Source organism: Malus sylvestris, chromosome 10 (assembly GCF_916048215.2).
Source record: "Malus sylvestris chromosome 10, drMalSylv7.2, whole genome shotgun sequence".
In the NCBI taxonomy this organism is placed as follows: domain Eukaryota; kingdom Viridiplantae; phylum Streptophyta; class Magnoliopsida; order Rosales; family Rosaceae; genus Malus; species Malus sylvestris.
Genome location: NC_062269.1, coordinates 24,155,959 through 24,172,112, shown reverse-complemented (window position 1 = coordinate 24,172,112; position 16,154 = coordinate 24,155,959). Strand labels below are relative to the sequence as shown.

Sequence of the window (16,154 nt, the reverse complement as noted above, 5' to 3'; positions counted from 1 at the left end):
ACAAGATTTTTTAAATTGTAGATGTTGCTTGGGACAACCTCAAAGTTCCCGCAAAGATGGAGATCTAATGTTTGAAGCCCAATTAGATTATCAATCGAACAAGGGCTTTTTAACCGCAGTCCCTTTGAAACAAAGAAACTCCAGATGTTCCATTGGCTCCAATATTTCTGGGAAGTATATGAATCTAGAGCAACCAGAGAGATCAAGTCCCTCAAGACATTTCAACTTACAAATGCTCGTTGGGAGACTTTCAAGCCTTTTGCAACCTTTTAATTGAAATGTTTTGAGAACAGGGAGAAACTCGATTGTTGAGTGTAGCTCTTTAATAGCTATTTCTTCTAAACTAAGAAACTCCAAATGTTCCTTTGGATCCAAGATGACTGGGAAGTATTCAAATCTAGGGCAACCAGTGAGATCGAGTTCCTTAAGAGATTTCAACTTGCAAATGCCAATTGGGAGACTCTCAAGCTTTTGGCAATCCTTTCGTTTAACTGTAGTGAGACTAAAGAGGTGCGGCATTGATGATATAGGCAATAATTTTGTTGATGTCCTAGCCAAATCTAACACACTTATATCCTTGGGAAGCTCGGAAAACTCGCCAAGAGATAAGCAGTGATCTAGACTAAAAGTACCGGAGGCTTTCAGATTACAAGTGCTGCTTGGAAGTTTCTCAAGTTCTTTACAATCCTCAATATTAAACTCCTGAATTCTTTCATTAGACCAAACTGATAATGGCAACTCCTTTATACCAGAGCTTGTAAACTTAAGAATTCGATATTGCCTGGCATCTCTGGCAGATAATTGAGACTCTTGCACCATCCAAGTTGAACATAAGTAAGCTTGTATAGAAATTGAAAATACGAAGGAATTTCAACCAAACTTGTACAACCAAAAAGATTTATTTACTCAATCTTCAAACACCGAGAGAGATTTGGAATTTCAGTCAAATTGCTAGAGTAAGTAAGATCAAGCACTTTTAAGCTCATAAGATTCTGTTACAAATGAAAGAGAAATAGTAAGAATTAATACTTTAGATTGAACAACATTGTGCCCTGCATGTTATAAGAAGTAAAATAAGCATATGTACCTGGCCTTTCTTCCAAAGTTGATCAACTAGGACGTGGGGCATTCGAAGCTCAACAAGATTTTCTGGAGAAAATTTTGACGGCAAAGATTTGAAAGGAAATCCACACCAGTAAAGATAACAAAGAGAATTGGGAAGATCTAGAGAAAAGTTTAATTGGCCACAGCTAGAATTATCAACATTTAGCAACTTCAGTTGATTCATTTTTTTGAAATCTGCATGATTCAAGTGTTGTTCTTCAATCTCAGATATGTTAAAGAAAACGGCTTCAACAGCTGAAGTTCCCTGTCAATCAAGAGCAAATTATAAATTTGAATACAATACACAACAAAAGTTAACCAGAATTACATTTATAAGAATTTAACTTGTTATAAATGAGTTTCTAATAGAAAGTTAATGACATTCTATAAAGTTAATGCATTTGGCTTATACCGTATTATTTTTCAATACATGATAGACATCCTTAGCATTGAACAACCTCTTACGTTTTCCAGGCTCTTCAACACATTGTTCACGAACAATTGCCCAACCCATTTCCTGAAGCAAATCATGCATCCCTTTGGTTTCCCGGGTTGAATCAATTGATATGAGAGACTTGTCAATGAGAACTCTAAAACTAAGGCGGGTGTCCTCACCTCTGAAACTAATAAACACATCATACTTCTCGCGAGGAGAGGGTCCAGATAAAGGAGGAGAAGAAGAAGATGAAGCCATATCTCCCTATCCACAACCTGCACACCTACAAGTCAAAACATGCAAATTGGCTGTATATGAATAAGAAATGAGTGATCTTTCGACAGATAATTTATGCAACAGCAAAAGTCAGTTGGATTACCTCCGGAGTCCAGACCAAGATAGAAGTTGTAAAATATTACGACCAAAACAACCTAATTAAGAAGACGTTGCACTGATCACGACGAAATTAAGCATGAGAGCTAGAAAGCAGTTGCAGAGATCCCTTTATGTTTTAACAATTGCAGTGACTATTTGCACAAGAACAATGTAGGAAAATCACCAGACGTTAACAACCAAAAAAATTAAACTTAAAACTAAAATTAAAAAAAATAGAAACTTCCAAGGAATTCAAGCCATGCAACTCTGACTATCTGGTGGCAACTCAACAAAACTGCACAAATTTAAAATTATCATGACAACATAACTCTTTCACGCTGTTTTCGAACATTTTGCTCTTGTTTTTCTCCATCCTTTTCCCCAATCTCTCCATAGGCATCATATGTGAAAAAATGTAAAAAAGAATTCAAAAGGAGATGTGGCCCATGATCATCTTTTTTTAACAAAGAATAAACAAATTGAATTGAAGTGTGAATTGTGAAACTTTTAAGTCTTCCATGACGTGTGCTCTATAGAAGACCATACTTTTTCAATGGAGAAAAAAAAAATCCAATTAATACACTATTTGGTATTTCAACTAATTTCGTCAAATGTTTGATGTAGAATACGTACCTTAAATCGTATTACAATCGAATTTCGGATGGAATTGATTTGTTTTATTTCATTTGGTATATGGGAGGGCAGAAGGCATAAAACGAGAAAGACTTACCACAGTTTTTAAATTAGACTCCCAAGTCTACAGTAGTTTTCTCTACGATCGAGCATAGTTGATCTTGCACCTCGAGTTTTGTTCTCTTTCAGGTACTTGTTCATCCCCTTGTTTCTTATAAGGGCTCAAAGTATCACTTCCGCTTGCTTCAGACTCATCACAACTTCTCAGACTTTTAGTATCTTCTGCTACTCTTAGCTCCGTCACGCAACATCAGATTACTTAGTATCATCGGCATACAACAGGCAGACTCCACACCTTTTTATCTTCACTGTGTATGAGTTAAGTGGTATGTCATGATGATCTATTGAGTAGAGAACTCAACAGATGCCTCAGTGACACCATTGTGAAGAGCAGTAGAGCATTGTGCTCCCCCCACAAGGTCCAATGTATTATAGCACACAAACACGTGGTCCCAATTGAAATTGTAGCGGTTGCTTTCTTCATCTTGGGTTTCACCCCACAGTCGATCACACAAACGACAGCTAAATTCATGGCTTTTACCACTATTCCCTTTGAGTGTGGATTTACATCCGAACTCCAATCCTTGTTCAACATTATAGTTGTCAAATTAACTCAACAAGAAGAGGGAAAAGGAAACCCAAGAAGTCTGACCCAAAACAATTTGGAGGAAGACTGATATTTATCGAAGATCCCTCATTTTGAGCTCCAAACCAATTAGGAATTTCACTTCCCGGACATACAGTGGTATCTAAAGAATTTCCATCCAACGATTCCACATTGTGTGAAGCCGCCATTCGCATAATTTGAAGATGTGCGTCATCCATTATGCCATTCCGCGCATTCTCATCCAATTTCAAGCAACCAGAAAATATAAGTCTCAGAAATTGTAATATACCTCATTATTATTTGTTTACAAGAGGAAAGTCCTCTCTTATAGATGGCGAAAACTACACAACTAGTCCTAACAAGTGGACAAGCCAAATGATGATTACATGAGGAAAACACCGAAGAGGAAAAATGAGAAAAAGAAAGTAAAGCAAAGTAATGATGGCTAACTATAAAGTAAAATAATGATGGCTAGCTAGAGGAATAATTACAAGTCTATTGTCTATACCAATAATGTCTAGCAGCTATTGTTGATTTGTTGACACTCTCCCTCAAGTTGGTGCATAGATGTCCTGAATGCCCAACTTGCTTAGTGAGTTGTGAAATACTGTACTTGTGACTGCTTTGGTGAGCCTGTCTGCTAATTGATCTTCAGATTTAATGAATGGAACTTCAATAAGTCTTGCCTCAATTTTTTCTTTAATAAAATGTCTATCCACCTCCACATGTTTGGTTCGATCATGTTGAACCGGATTGTGAGCAATGCCAATTGCAACCTTGTTGTCACAATGTAGACGCATAGCATGCTTGGGCCTAAATCCCAAATCTCTCAGTAAATTCTTCACCCAAAATATTCTGATTCAGCACTTGATCTAGCAACAACCTTTTGTTTCTTACTACGCCAAGAGACTAGATTTCCTCTAACAATAACAAAGTATCCTGATGTTGATTGTCTGTTAGTTACAAACCAGCCTAATCAGCATCAGTGTAGCCTTTAACGTATAGATGATCATGTTTTGAAAACATTAATCCTTTCCTAGGAGCTGACTTTAAACACCTTAAGATACGGTTTACAGCATCCATGTGTGTTTCACTTGGTGCATGCATAAACTGGCTTACCATGCTGACTGCATATGCTATATCTGGTCTAGTATGTGCAAGATATATTAGCTTACCAACAATTCGTTGATATCTCTTTTTGTTGGTAGGTATCTGATCAAGATATTCACCAAGTTTGTGATTCAGCTCAATTGGGGTATCTGCTGGTTTGCATGCTAGCATCCCAGTTTCCGTCAAAATATCAAGAACATATTTCCGTTGTGATAGAAATATTCCTTGTTGTGAGCGGGCCACCTCAATTCCCAAGAAATACATTAAGGCACCGAGATCTTTCATCTCAAATTCACTTGCTAGATACTTTTGCAGTGCTGCCTTCTCTTCTGGATCATTTCCTGTAACCACCATGTCATCCACATATATAATAAGAGCAGTGATTTTACCTTTCTTATGCTTTAAGAAAAGAGTATGATCTGAGGTGCTTTGCTTGTATCCGAAAAATTTCATCGATTTGGTAAATCTCCCAAACCAAGCTCTCGGTGATTGCTTTAAACCATACAACGACTTTTTTAGTTTACAAACGTTGTTGGTCTGATTGGGATCTAGCTTGCATCCTGGGGGAAGCTCCATATAAACTTCTTCTAAATCTCCATGCAGGAAAGCATTTTTGACATCGAATTGTTGCAAGGGCCAGTCAAGGTTTGCTGCTAGGGATAAGAGTACACGAATAGTGCTTATCTTAGCTACAGGGGCAAAAGTCTCTCCATAGTCAATGCCATATGTCTGCGTGTAGCCTTTTGCCACTAATCTTGCTTTGTATCGCTCAATAGTGCCATCTGCATTGAATTTTACTATGTATATCCACCTGCAACCAACTGATTTCTTCCCCTTGGGTAGGTTAGTTAACTCTGAGGTGGAATTTTTCTGGAGTGCCTCCATTTCTTCATTCATTGCACGAGTCCACCTAGGATCTTTCATAGCATCCTCTACACTACAAGGAATAGATACAGTGGATAATTGATTTACAAATGCCTCACATGATGTAGATAGCCTATGGAGGGACACATGGTTAGCAATTGGGTATTTAACCTTGGCTCTAGGATCAGAATCATATAACTGTTTAGGAATCCCTCGAGATTTTTGAGGGAGAAGTTGATAATTAGTGGACTCAATTTGACTTGACTCAGGTACGATCTCAATAGAATTAGATTGATCAGTTACCTATTGATTGTGTTCAGGGGCTGATTGATCATGTGGTACTATCGAAGAAGGCAATCCCAAGTCATCTGGACTTAACGTTGCTAGATGTACTTCTGTGTCTGATGTTGGTGTCGATGATTCTGTTTCTGCGTGTATTGTTTGATTACAGTCGTCTGCCGACTTATCAACATTTATCTCCGTTTCCGAAATTTTTGCAACAATTTTAATGTTGCTAATGTCTTGGGTATCCTCTTCAAACATAGTATTCTCCTCCTGAAGGGGATACTCAATGTCTCCCTTTGAAAAATATGTTTCTCCTTCTTGAAATTAGACATCTGCAGTGATGTATAGAGTTTGGGTAGGAGGATGAAAACATTTGTTGTGATAATCCGTCCCAAATTTTATTATTTTATAAATTTTAAAAATGTGAAATTACGAATATGCCCTAAAGGCGAGGATTTTGACTTCTGTTGACCATCGTCTAGAGGAACGTATGACTTATTCTTTTGGCGTAATTGTGTAATATTCGTTAGTACGAACGCATAGGCGAAAACCGTTTGCAAGTCCGAATTATAACGGTATAGATACAGACGTTTGAAGTTGTGAACTATAGATTGTGGGAATTATTTAATTCCCACATATGGGTTAAAGGTTAAGTTAGTTTATTAAATGAGGGCCAATCAGATTTTTAAAAGGGGACCAATTGGAAATGAAGAGGAGGGAGCAAGCTTTCCTTCCTGTGGCTTTTCACACACAAGAAACCCGGTTTCGACCCGGGGAGAATTCCGGCCACCTTCACCTCATTTTCAAGCGAAATTCACCCCACCTTCACCTACAATCATCACCATACTTCTTCTCCTTTATTTTTCACCAAAGATTCGACGGAAATTGGGGTAAATTCGTGGTATTTGGGCATGGTGAGACCGACGGGTTTTAGAGGTGATTTGTCGATCCGGTGAGTTTCAACACTAACAACCACCCTTAATCAACTCCCCTTGGCCCCTGGAATAAGACCCAATCAGTTGTAGGGTCGTTGGAACATTGAGGAAGTCGAATCGAAGAACACCCATCTTAGGATTCCGGCGGGTTTGAGTGAAAATGGAGCTCTTTCCGGCCTATTTGGCCTTGGTCACAGGTATAAATCGATTACTCATGTTGTGTAGATGAATTTTCATGTTTGGATGTGTGATTTGGTGAAGAAATGAGAAAGTTATAATGATTTAAAGTTTGCCCAGTTTCCGGAGACCTCCGCCACTTTTGAGGCGTTTTCCGGCCAAATCATGGCGAGATAGCCATTATGTAAGGTACCAATTTCTTCGTCGCATCAAGAACTATGATTTTCGTTTTTGAATCACTTGTTTTCATTAAGTATTGACAAAGTTATGGACGTTGAAAGGTTGCCCAGAAATTCCGCGAGTTACCAGTTTTCTCGCGGACAGCCATCTTTCAAACCATTTTCCGACAACCTCCGACCACCATTTGGACTCCAAGCTGGTATAATTTTGTTCTACTTTTCTCTAGCTTAGATTTGGTATATTATAGGTTGAATTTTGTTGAAAAACAAGTGAGATATGGAGTTCCAAAGATCGCTCAGGAAATCTGCAAAATCTGCAGATTTCAGGCAAAGTCCCATTAAGGTCCACCATTTGATTAGAATAGTAATCGATGATCCGACCGTTGGATTGTCACCAAACTTTAATACATTATAGTACGTAATATTTGAGGACCATAGGAACTTACAGATTGGGAATCCGACGTACGGATCTCCTCGAATTGGATTTGTAAGTTCGTAAAATAAAATGTTAACCGCCACTTGGTTTTGGCAATTGTCGGAGATCCGACCGTTGGATCGTTCTGAAACTATAGTATATTATTCTAGAAGCATAATGTGGATCCTTGGAAGTTACGGATCAGAGATCTGATATGTAGATCCTTTGGATTGAATTGCGTAGACTTATGTGCGATGTAAGTTATGTATTGTATCAACGAGAATTCTGAGATATGGTTTGATAATTGGTCACAGGCGCCGATCGTTTGTGACGCCTCGATGTTCATGCTAGGAAGTTGTAGCGCGGACTCCAGGTGAGTGGATCTTTCCTTGCTCATCTTATGTTTCATGATTGATAATTCTATAAATGCTCTTAAATAAAACTGAGAAACTTATGCCATGACATATATATTTATATGTTATAAAATACTATGAGATGGTTGAGTTAGATTTCATCATGATCTATCCATATGCGTATCACTATAAATGATTATTGTGAACTATGAATGGCTTGATCCCTGTTTAGGGTACGTAGGCAGTCTAACAAGACGTTAGATGCAACCATATAAGAAATGAGATTAAATAATCGAGACCTTAGCCTTATTTAAGGAATTGAGCAATGTGTGTGGGCTTTTGGTTTTCAGTATATATTTATATACTTGATATTTTCCTAGAAATATGTTTAAATGAGATTATGCCTTGAATGCCATGCATATAAGTTTATAATTCGTATATGAATTGGTATATGATGTATTATATATAATTGCGTTGCTGTGAGCGCTCTGAAGTGCAAAGGTGAACGTAGGATATTCAGGTAAGTTCAGGTAAGTTTAAGTAAATTCAAGTAAGTATACGGTATTAGATGATTGATGAGATATATGATGAGATATGAATATGTCGTATAGGTCACTAGAGGTGACTCCGACTTATATGCTAGCCATGATTGATGAGATATGTGATGAGATATGAATATGTCGTATAGGTCACTAGAGGTGACTCCGACTTCTATGCTAGCCATGATTGATGAGATATATGATGAGATATGAATATGTCGTATAGGTCACTAAAGGTGACTCCGACTTATATGCTAGCCATGATTAATGAGATATGTGATGAGATATGAATATGTCGTATAGGTCACTAGAGGTGATTCCGACTTATATGCTAGCCATGATTAATGAGATATGTGATGAGATATGAATATGTCGTATAGGTCACTAGAGGTGATTCCGACTTATATGCTAGCCATGATTAATGAGATATGTGATGAGATATGAATATGTCGTATAGGTCACTAGAGGTGACTCCGACTTATATGCTAGCCATGATTGATGAGATATATGATAAGATATGAATATGTGGTATATGTTACTAGAGGTGACTCCGACTTATATGCTAGCCATGATTGATGAGATATATGATGATATATGAATATGTGGTATAGGTCACTAGAGGTGACTCCGACTTATATGCTAGCCATGATTAATATGTGATGGGATATGAATATGTCATATAGGTCACTAGAGGTGACTCCGAGTTATATGCTAGCCATGATTAATGAGATATGAATATGTCATATAGGTCACTAGAGGTGACTCCGAGTTATATGCTAGCCATGATTGATGAGATATATGATGAGATGTGAATATGTCGTATAGGTCACTAGAGGTGACTCTGACTTATATGCTAGCCATGATTGATGAGATATATGATGAGATGTGAATATGTCGTATAGGTCACTAGAGGTGACTCCGACTTATATGTTAGCCAGGATTGATGATATATGTGATGATATATGAATATGTCGTACAGGTCACCCTAGGTGACTCCGACTTGCGTACTAGTATGAGTTATTAATCGCATCATTATTTGATATTATTGATGAGATGTGTTGTGGTACATTATGATTTCTCTGGAAATTATACAGGTGTTGTAACGAGTGATTGCATGTTTATATGTTTTCTATTAGTATTTTACTTACAGGGTCACTCACCCTTATCTTGTCTTCACCCTTCAGGTATTATTAGCTGAGTTTTATTATCACCAAAGACCCGCGGCGATTCTTAGTATCGGAGACTATTTCGAGAGTACGATTCTTATATCACTTTTCTGTACTTGCTTATGCTCTAACATCACGTGTGAAGTGGGTTCATTCCCACTCAACAGTGCACTCTGGTATTTAGGTACTCTTAGGTTTAAATTTATTCACAATTTTCCACAACCTCACACTTTATGGCTTCGTCACCTTCCAGGTGTCGGCCAGCACGGCTTGATTCGGAGTTCTAGTGGACATTCCAAGTCGGGGTGTGTCATTTGTATCCCTTTTTTGTATCATAATAACCCAAGAATACACACCGGAGGGCACATGGATCAAACTTCCCCCGTTGATGTGGATAAACCTGTACATAAGCCACACACCCAAAGACACGTGGTTCTAAGTTTGGGATAGATGGAATGGTGAGAAGGTGGTTAAGTGTTTGGAATGGTGTTTGATATTGGAGAGTACTGGATGGTGTTCGATTTATGAGATAAGTTGCAGAACACAGTGCCTCCCCCCAATACTTATGATGCATGTTGACACCATATAAAGATGCACGAACCACTTCTAAAAGATGTCGATTCTTCCTCTATGCTACACCGTTTTGTTGAGGTGTATAGGCACATGTGGTTTGATGAACAAAACCATGCTCTTGCAAATAGTTATGCAGAGCATGATTGACATATTCTTCTCCATTATCAGACCTGAGTGTCTTAATTTTCTTGTCAAACTGAGTTGCAACATATTGATGAAAAATATTGAACTTGGTAGGAACTTCACTCTTGTGCTTCATTGGAAACACATAGGTCATTCTAGTACAGTCATCTATAAATGTCACAAACCATCTAAATCCAGAAATGGTAAGAATTCTGGCAGGACCCCAAGCGTCAGAATGAATGACCATGAATGGCACAGAACTTTTATTTAATCTTAATGGATAGGAAACACGATGACTTTTGGCCAAAATACAAATTTCACAATGGAAATCGGATTCTTTGAATTAAGGAAAAAGTTCAGGGAATAAAAGTTTAAGATAACCAAATGAGGGATGTCCTAATCGCCTGTGCCATAACCAAATCTTCTTCATTCAGGTTGATTCGTCTCTGCTTACATGATGCACTTGACTCAATCTATTGCTGTATTCTTCCGTTAAGTCCAAATAATATAGTTTTCCCCTTCTAGTACCACAACCAATCACGGCCCTGGTGAGCAGATCCTGGAAAGACAATATAGTGGCAAAAAAGAAACATAACAATTAAGGGAGTCAATAATTTGAGAAACAGATAAAAGATCGTAATCTAGGGATGGTACAACTAGGACATGATCAAGATGGAGTGAGGAAGTTAGTGAAAGGGAGCCTTCTCCAATAACTGAAGATATTGAACCATTGGCACTGGTAATGAATGTCTGGTTGGCTGTTTTTAATGAGTGAAGAATGTTAGCATCAGATGTCATGTGATCTGTGGCACCTGTATCAATAATCCACGATCTATTACAAGTATTAGCGGATGTATAATTAGATATACATGAGGTGTTCAAGGCTTTTGGGACATGGTCAGATGAGCTAACATCTTGAGAAGACTCAGAGGTGGTGTATGATGCTTTGCTGGATTCCTTCTTTCGTCCTTTGTGAACCCATCTTTCTGGATAGCCAATAATCTCATAACAGCCTTGAATAGTATGATTTTTCAATCCGCATTTGGTGCACTGCATAGGTGGTCGATTACGAAATCGATCAGCTGTTGAGGAGTTTATGTTTTGAAGTCGAGGTCCTTGTGGAGATCGAGAATTTGTGGTAAAGAGCACAGTAGCTTCAGGCATGGTGGCACTTTCTGACATGGTTCCTTGTTGGTTGCTTTCACGTTTGACATGAGAGTATGCTCCTTCAAGACCAGGTTTGGGCTCCATCCTCAAATCTCACCACGAATTTGATCAAACTTGTTGTCTAATCCTGCAAGAAAAATATAGACTCGAAGTCGCTCAATTTCTTGCTACCTTGATGAGATATTATCTGGGTCCTTCATGTTAGTAGGACTAAGTTGATCAAGTTCTTGAAAAATCTCGGTGAGATTGCTGTAATAGTTAGCAATAGGAGCTCCATTTTGCTTCATGGTAAATGACCTTTTATGAAGATCATAAATTTTGGCTTCATCAGAGCCATATGAGTAAGTCTTTTTTATGGCATCCCATACCTGCATGGCTGTGTTGTAACAGATGAACTGCTTCATCTGATTGGGTGTCATAGCATCAAATAACCAACTTTTGACTTTCAGCTCGCCACTTGTTATACAGTGGGTCTGTGATTGCAGGCTGCTTGGTATCACCGGAAAGATGCCCATGTTTTTCTCAACCAGCAATTTTCATCTCTATGACTTGATGCCATAGAGAATAGTTGTTCTCATCAAGTTTAATTCCTGCAGAGAAATTGGAATTATCATTTTGCCACTTGTGTGGTGGAGTTTGATTCACCTGGTGTGAAGGACTGAATTGGTGGGTCTGATACTTCATCATCACTAGCCATTGTATAGGCTTAAGATCAGTGAAGTTGAAATAAAAATAAAACTAATATGATGATTGAGATATGATATGGCGGAAGATTTTTTCTGTTTTTTGAGGTTCAAGAGTCAGTCATGATCGACTGTTCTCATACCATCTCAGAAATTGTAATATACTTCATTATTATTTGTTTACAGGAGGGAAGTCCTCTCTTATAGAGGGCCAAAACTACACAACTAATCCTAACAAGTGGACAAGCCAAATGATGATTACATGAGGAAAACACCGAAGAGGAAAATAAGGAGAAAAAGAAAGTAAAGCAAAGTAATGATGGCTAGCTATAAAGTAAAGTGATGATGGCTAGCTATAAAATAAAGTAACGATGGCTAGCTAGAGGAATAATTACAAGTCTATTGTCTATACCAATAATGTCTAGCAGCTATTGTTGATTTGTTGACAATAAGTTTCTCGGGGATCCTTCCATAAACTCCATGTTCATAATCATCACAACCTTGTACAAGTTGAGTCCTTAAACTTGACACTTTCTCCAGAGAAGTGCAACCATGTGCTTCCAGCCAACGTACCCCTGGGAGCTTGGGTATAGATTGAAGGCTTTTACAATTATTTAACAACAGGCAAGACAGCCGAGAAGCTTGTTTGATTCTTGCTGGTATCCACTTAACCATGGTTCCTCTGAGATCTAATCCTCGTAATGAGGTTAAGCAAACGAGGCGATCAGGGATTTCTAATATACCAGAATAACTGAGAGTTGCTTCTTCCAAATCGTTCAAGCCAAATGAGGATGAAGGCAATTTTTTAAGTTTAGAACAGCCAACAAAACTGAGAGTTCAACGACAGTTTAAATTGTAGATGCTGCTTGGGACAAACTCAAGCTTCTTGCACAGATGGAGATCTAATGTTTCAAGCCCAATTAGATTTTCGATTGATGAAGGTAGCTCTTTAGCTGCTGTCCTTCTTAAACTAAGAAACTCTAGACGTTCCATAGGCTCCAAGATTTCAGGGAAATAGTTGAATCTACAGCACTCTTTCAGGTTGAGCTTCCAAAGGGATTTCAACTTACAAATGCTCTTCGGGAGACTCATGAACCTTTGGCAATTTTTCAAGTCAATGATTAGGAGACGAGAGAAATTTGATTGATGAAGGTAGCTCTTTAACTGCTGTTCCCTTTAATGAAAGAAACTTCAGATGTTCCAAAATTTCTGGGAAGCATTCAAATTTAGAGCAACCAGTGAGATCAAGTCCCTCAAGACATTTCAACTTACATATGCTCGTAGGGAGACTGACGAGACTTTTGCAATCTTTCAGTCCAATTTCAGTAAGACCAAAGAGACACTCAATTGATGAAGGCAATGTTTCTATTGCTGTCCCATTCAAAAATAACTCTTGCAGATCCCCAGGAAGTCCAAAACCTTGCGAAGTGCTGAGCAGCCCTCTATACTAAACCGAAAGGGGAATTTCAGCTTGCAACTGCAGCTTGGAAGATTCTCAAGGTCTTTACAAAATTCGATATCCAGGTGAGAAAGATTTTCGTTTGATCAAACTGATGAAGGCAATTCCTTTATTGCAGTCTCTGACAAATATAAGGTTTTAATATTGATTGGCAACTCCAGAAGATATTTGAGATTCGAGCATCCGCTCAGCCCAAGAAAACTAAGTTTGTCAAGATATTGAAAATATGAAGGAATTTCAACCAAACTTTTACAGCAACCAAGATTTATAAGTTCAATTTTAAGACTCAGAGAGAGACCTGGAATTTCAGTCAGGCGTTTGGAGAAGCTAAAATCGATCAATTTTAATAGAAAGAAAAGAGAAATGACAAGAATGCATAACAAAGCCAGATTATTTCCACACTAAGTTTTTACAAGAACTAAGATAAGAATATATACCTGGCCTCTACTCCAAAGCTGTTCGACTTGACTGTGGGCCATTTGAATGTTAACGAGATTTTGTGGAGAAAACTTTGATGGAAAATATTTCAAAGGGTATCCCTCCCAGTGAAGATAACCAAGCGTATCGGGAAGAGACTGAAGACCTTCAGGAAGGTACAATTTGCTGCACTTATTGTCCAAGCTAGAAGAATTATAGATCTCCAGCACTCTCAGATTATACATCTTTTTGAAGGCTGCGGGATTCAAGTGTAGCTCTTTAATCTTAGACATATTAAAGAATATGCATTCAACTGTTGCAGTTCCCTGACAAACAAAAGACCAGAAGTATAAACGAGGATGCAGTAGACAACAAAATATTCTGATTTTTTTTAATCATAAATGAGTTACTTCTTGGTGTCTTTCATAGAATTCAAGATTTTTTTTTCTTTTTTTTTTTATAGAAAAAGAAAATGAATGCATTTGGCTCTTACTGTATTATTCTTCAATACATGAGAGACATCCTCCTCAATGAATAACCTACTGCGTTTTCCGGCCTCCTCAATACACTGCTGACGAACCATTTCCAGTCCCATTTCTTGTAGTAAATCATGCATTTCTAGGCAGTTCATCTCTGAAATTGAAATGAGAGACTTATCAATGAGAACTTTAATACCTCCTGCAAAAAAACCACAAATATCTAACATTTCTTTTGCAAGACGTATATCCATCCCTTTGTAAAAACATGCTATATCAAGAAATATCTCCTTTGCATTTTTTTCTAAACCATCCTAACTTAGTCTCAACACATTCTGAATTTTACGGTTGGGAAACTTTTTCAACTCGTTCAATTGATTTTCCCAGTCTTGTTTGCTCTCACAGTGAAGGAATGAGGAGCCCAAAATTACAAGAGCTAGTGGTATGCCTCCGGCATAATCGACCACCATTCTTGACAACTCTGTATAATATGACCCCATAGAGTCATTTTTGAAAGCGTGCAAATGAAAGAGCTGAAGAACTTCATCACAGCTTAATCCCTCAACCTTGAATATCTTGTCAGCATCAGCCATTTTCTTAAGTAGTCGTCTGTCTCTAGTTGTTATAATGATTCGACTTCCGCAACCAAACTGAATATCATTACCAACTAGAAGTTCCAATTGGCTTGAATCATTCACATCGTCAAGAACAATGAGTACCTTTGTACGGCTGAGCCTTACTAGAAGTTCCAATTGCTTCTAGAAGGTTAGGTGCAATTTTATCCCCACTCTCAAGCTTGTAATCAATGTAGGTCTCAATTTTCTTCCGAACTAAAGCGGAATAGAGATGGCTGGTGAAAGTATCGCGGGTGTCAACACCCAGGGCCGGTCCAGAGATTTTTGAGGCCCGGGACGACGTAAAAAAAAGTGTCCTAACTTCATGTAAGAAAATTATTTATTTTCACACATAAGACATCGAAAAAATTATACTTAGAAAAACACTTCAAACTCAATAATTTAGAAACACAGAAAAACTAATTTATTTTGTATTGAGAGAGGGAAACAAAAAAACTTCGGGCTTACAAGTAGATAGATGATGAGTTTTGTTTTCCATCTGAACTTTGAATGTGTTTTTGAATAAATCATGAGATGTTTTTTTCTTATTTACTAACCTTGCAAATATGGGACTAAAAAATAATGATGTTTTCGAGTATTTAATTGATATGTATTATTAATGAATGGGCACTAAATTAAATATTTTGATAACACGTCATATAATTTGCAAATTTGGTCTACATATTATTCTTTGTTGAAGATTAGACTTGAATTAAAATGAATATTTAAAAATAACAACCCACATAGTACTAGATAGTAACTAAAAATAAATTACCAACCAAACAAAAATTTGTAAAAATTGAAAAGAATAAACATGCACATAGCATTTCGAACTTATAACCTCTTGTTAATTTTAAACAACAAAAATCATTGTTTCTAATTAAACTTCTTGATCCTTTAACCAAATTTTCTAAATTTATACTCTTATAAAAAGAAATTTGTAAAAAACGGAAAGTAAATAAGCACACATGGTGTTTTGAACCCAAGACCTCCTCATTATTTTCAAATGACAAACCACCACTTCTAGTTAAATTTCTGTGTCTTTGAACCAAATTTTACAAATTTATACTCTTATAAAAACATATATAAATATACCGCCCTAATAATTTTGGTACCCCTAATTTTTTTGGCCCTGGACGGTTGCCCCGCCTGCACTGGGCCTGGGCCGGCCAACACCTCTGAAACTAAGAAACACATCATATTTTTCTTGACAGACGATATCCGAAGCAGAAGACGAATCGGCCATATCATTCATAAACTGCAAGCCCACAAGTCAAAGCATCATACTTTTACCATAACCAATCTCATTTTTGCCAAATTCATACATAACCCTTTTTTTCAATAACAACGAAGATCCTCTCCGGATCTGAAACCAGAAATTTACCATCTTTTTTACGATATTAA

General features: G+C 37.5%; 1 protein-coding gene and 1 pseudogene across 1 annotated transcript; both read right to left on the bottom strand.

Moving 5' to 3' along the window:
• Nucleotides 1–10: 10 nt before the first annotated feature.
• On the bottom strand, nt 11–2,202 carry LOC126585324 (disease resistance protein RUN1-like; annotated as a pseudogene).
• Nucleotides 2,203–13,629: 11,427 nt separating this feature from the next.
• LOC126585333 (putative disease resistance protein At4g11170) lies at nt 13,630–14,791 on the bottom strand. Its single transcript, XM_050249745.1, has 2 exons — nt 14,154–14,791; nt 13,630–13,986 (listed from the first exon to the last, which is right to left on the bottom strand). The coding sequence occupies exons 1-2, from the start codon at nt 14,388–14,390 to the stop codon at nt 13,645–13,647; spliced, it is 579 nt and encodes a 192-aa protein (XP_050105702.1). The 5' UTR covers nt 14,391–14,791; the 3' UTR covers nt 13,630–13,644.
• Between the last annotated feature and the right edge of the window lie 1,363 nt (nt 14,792–16,154).

Coding starts and splice junctions, on each gene's coding strand:
- LOC126585333 (XM_050249745.1), bottom strand. CDS start 14,390: ATGGATATACGTCTTGCAAAAGAAATGTTAGATATTTGTGGTTTTTTT. Junction 13,987..14,153: donor ATGTATTGAAGAATAATACA/GTAAGAGCCAAA, acceptor TTTGTTTGTCAG/GGAACTGCAACAGTTGAATG.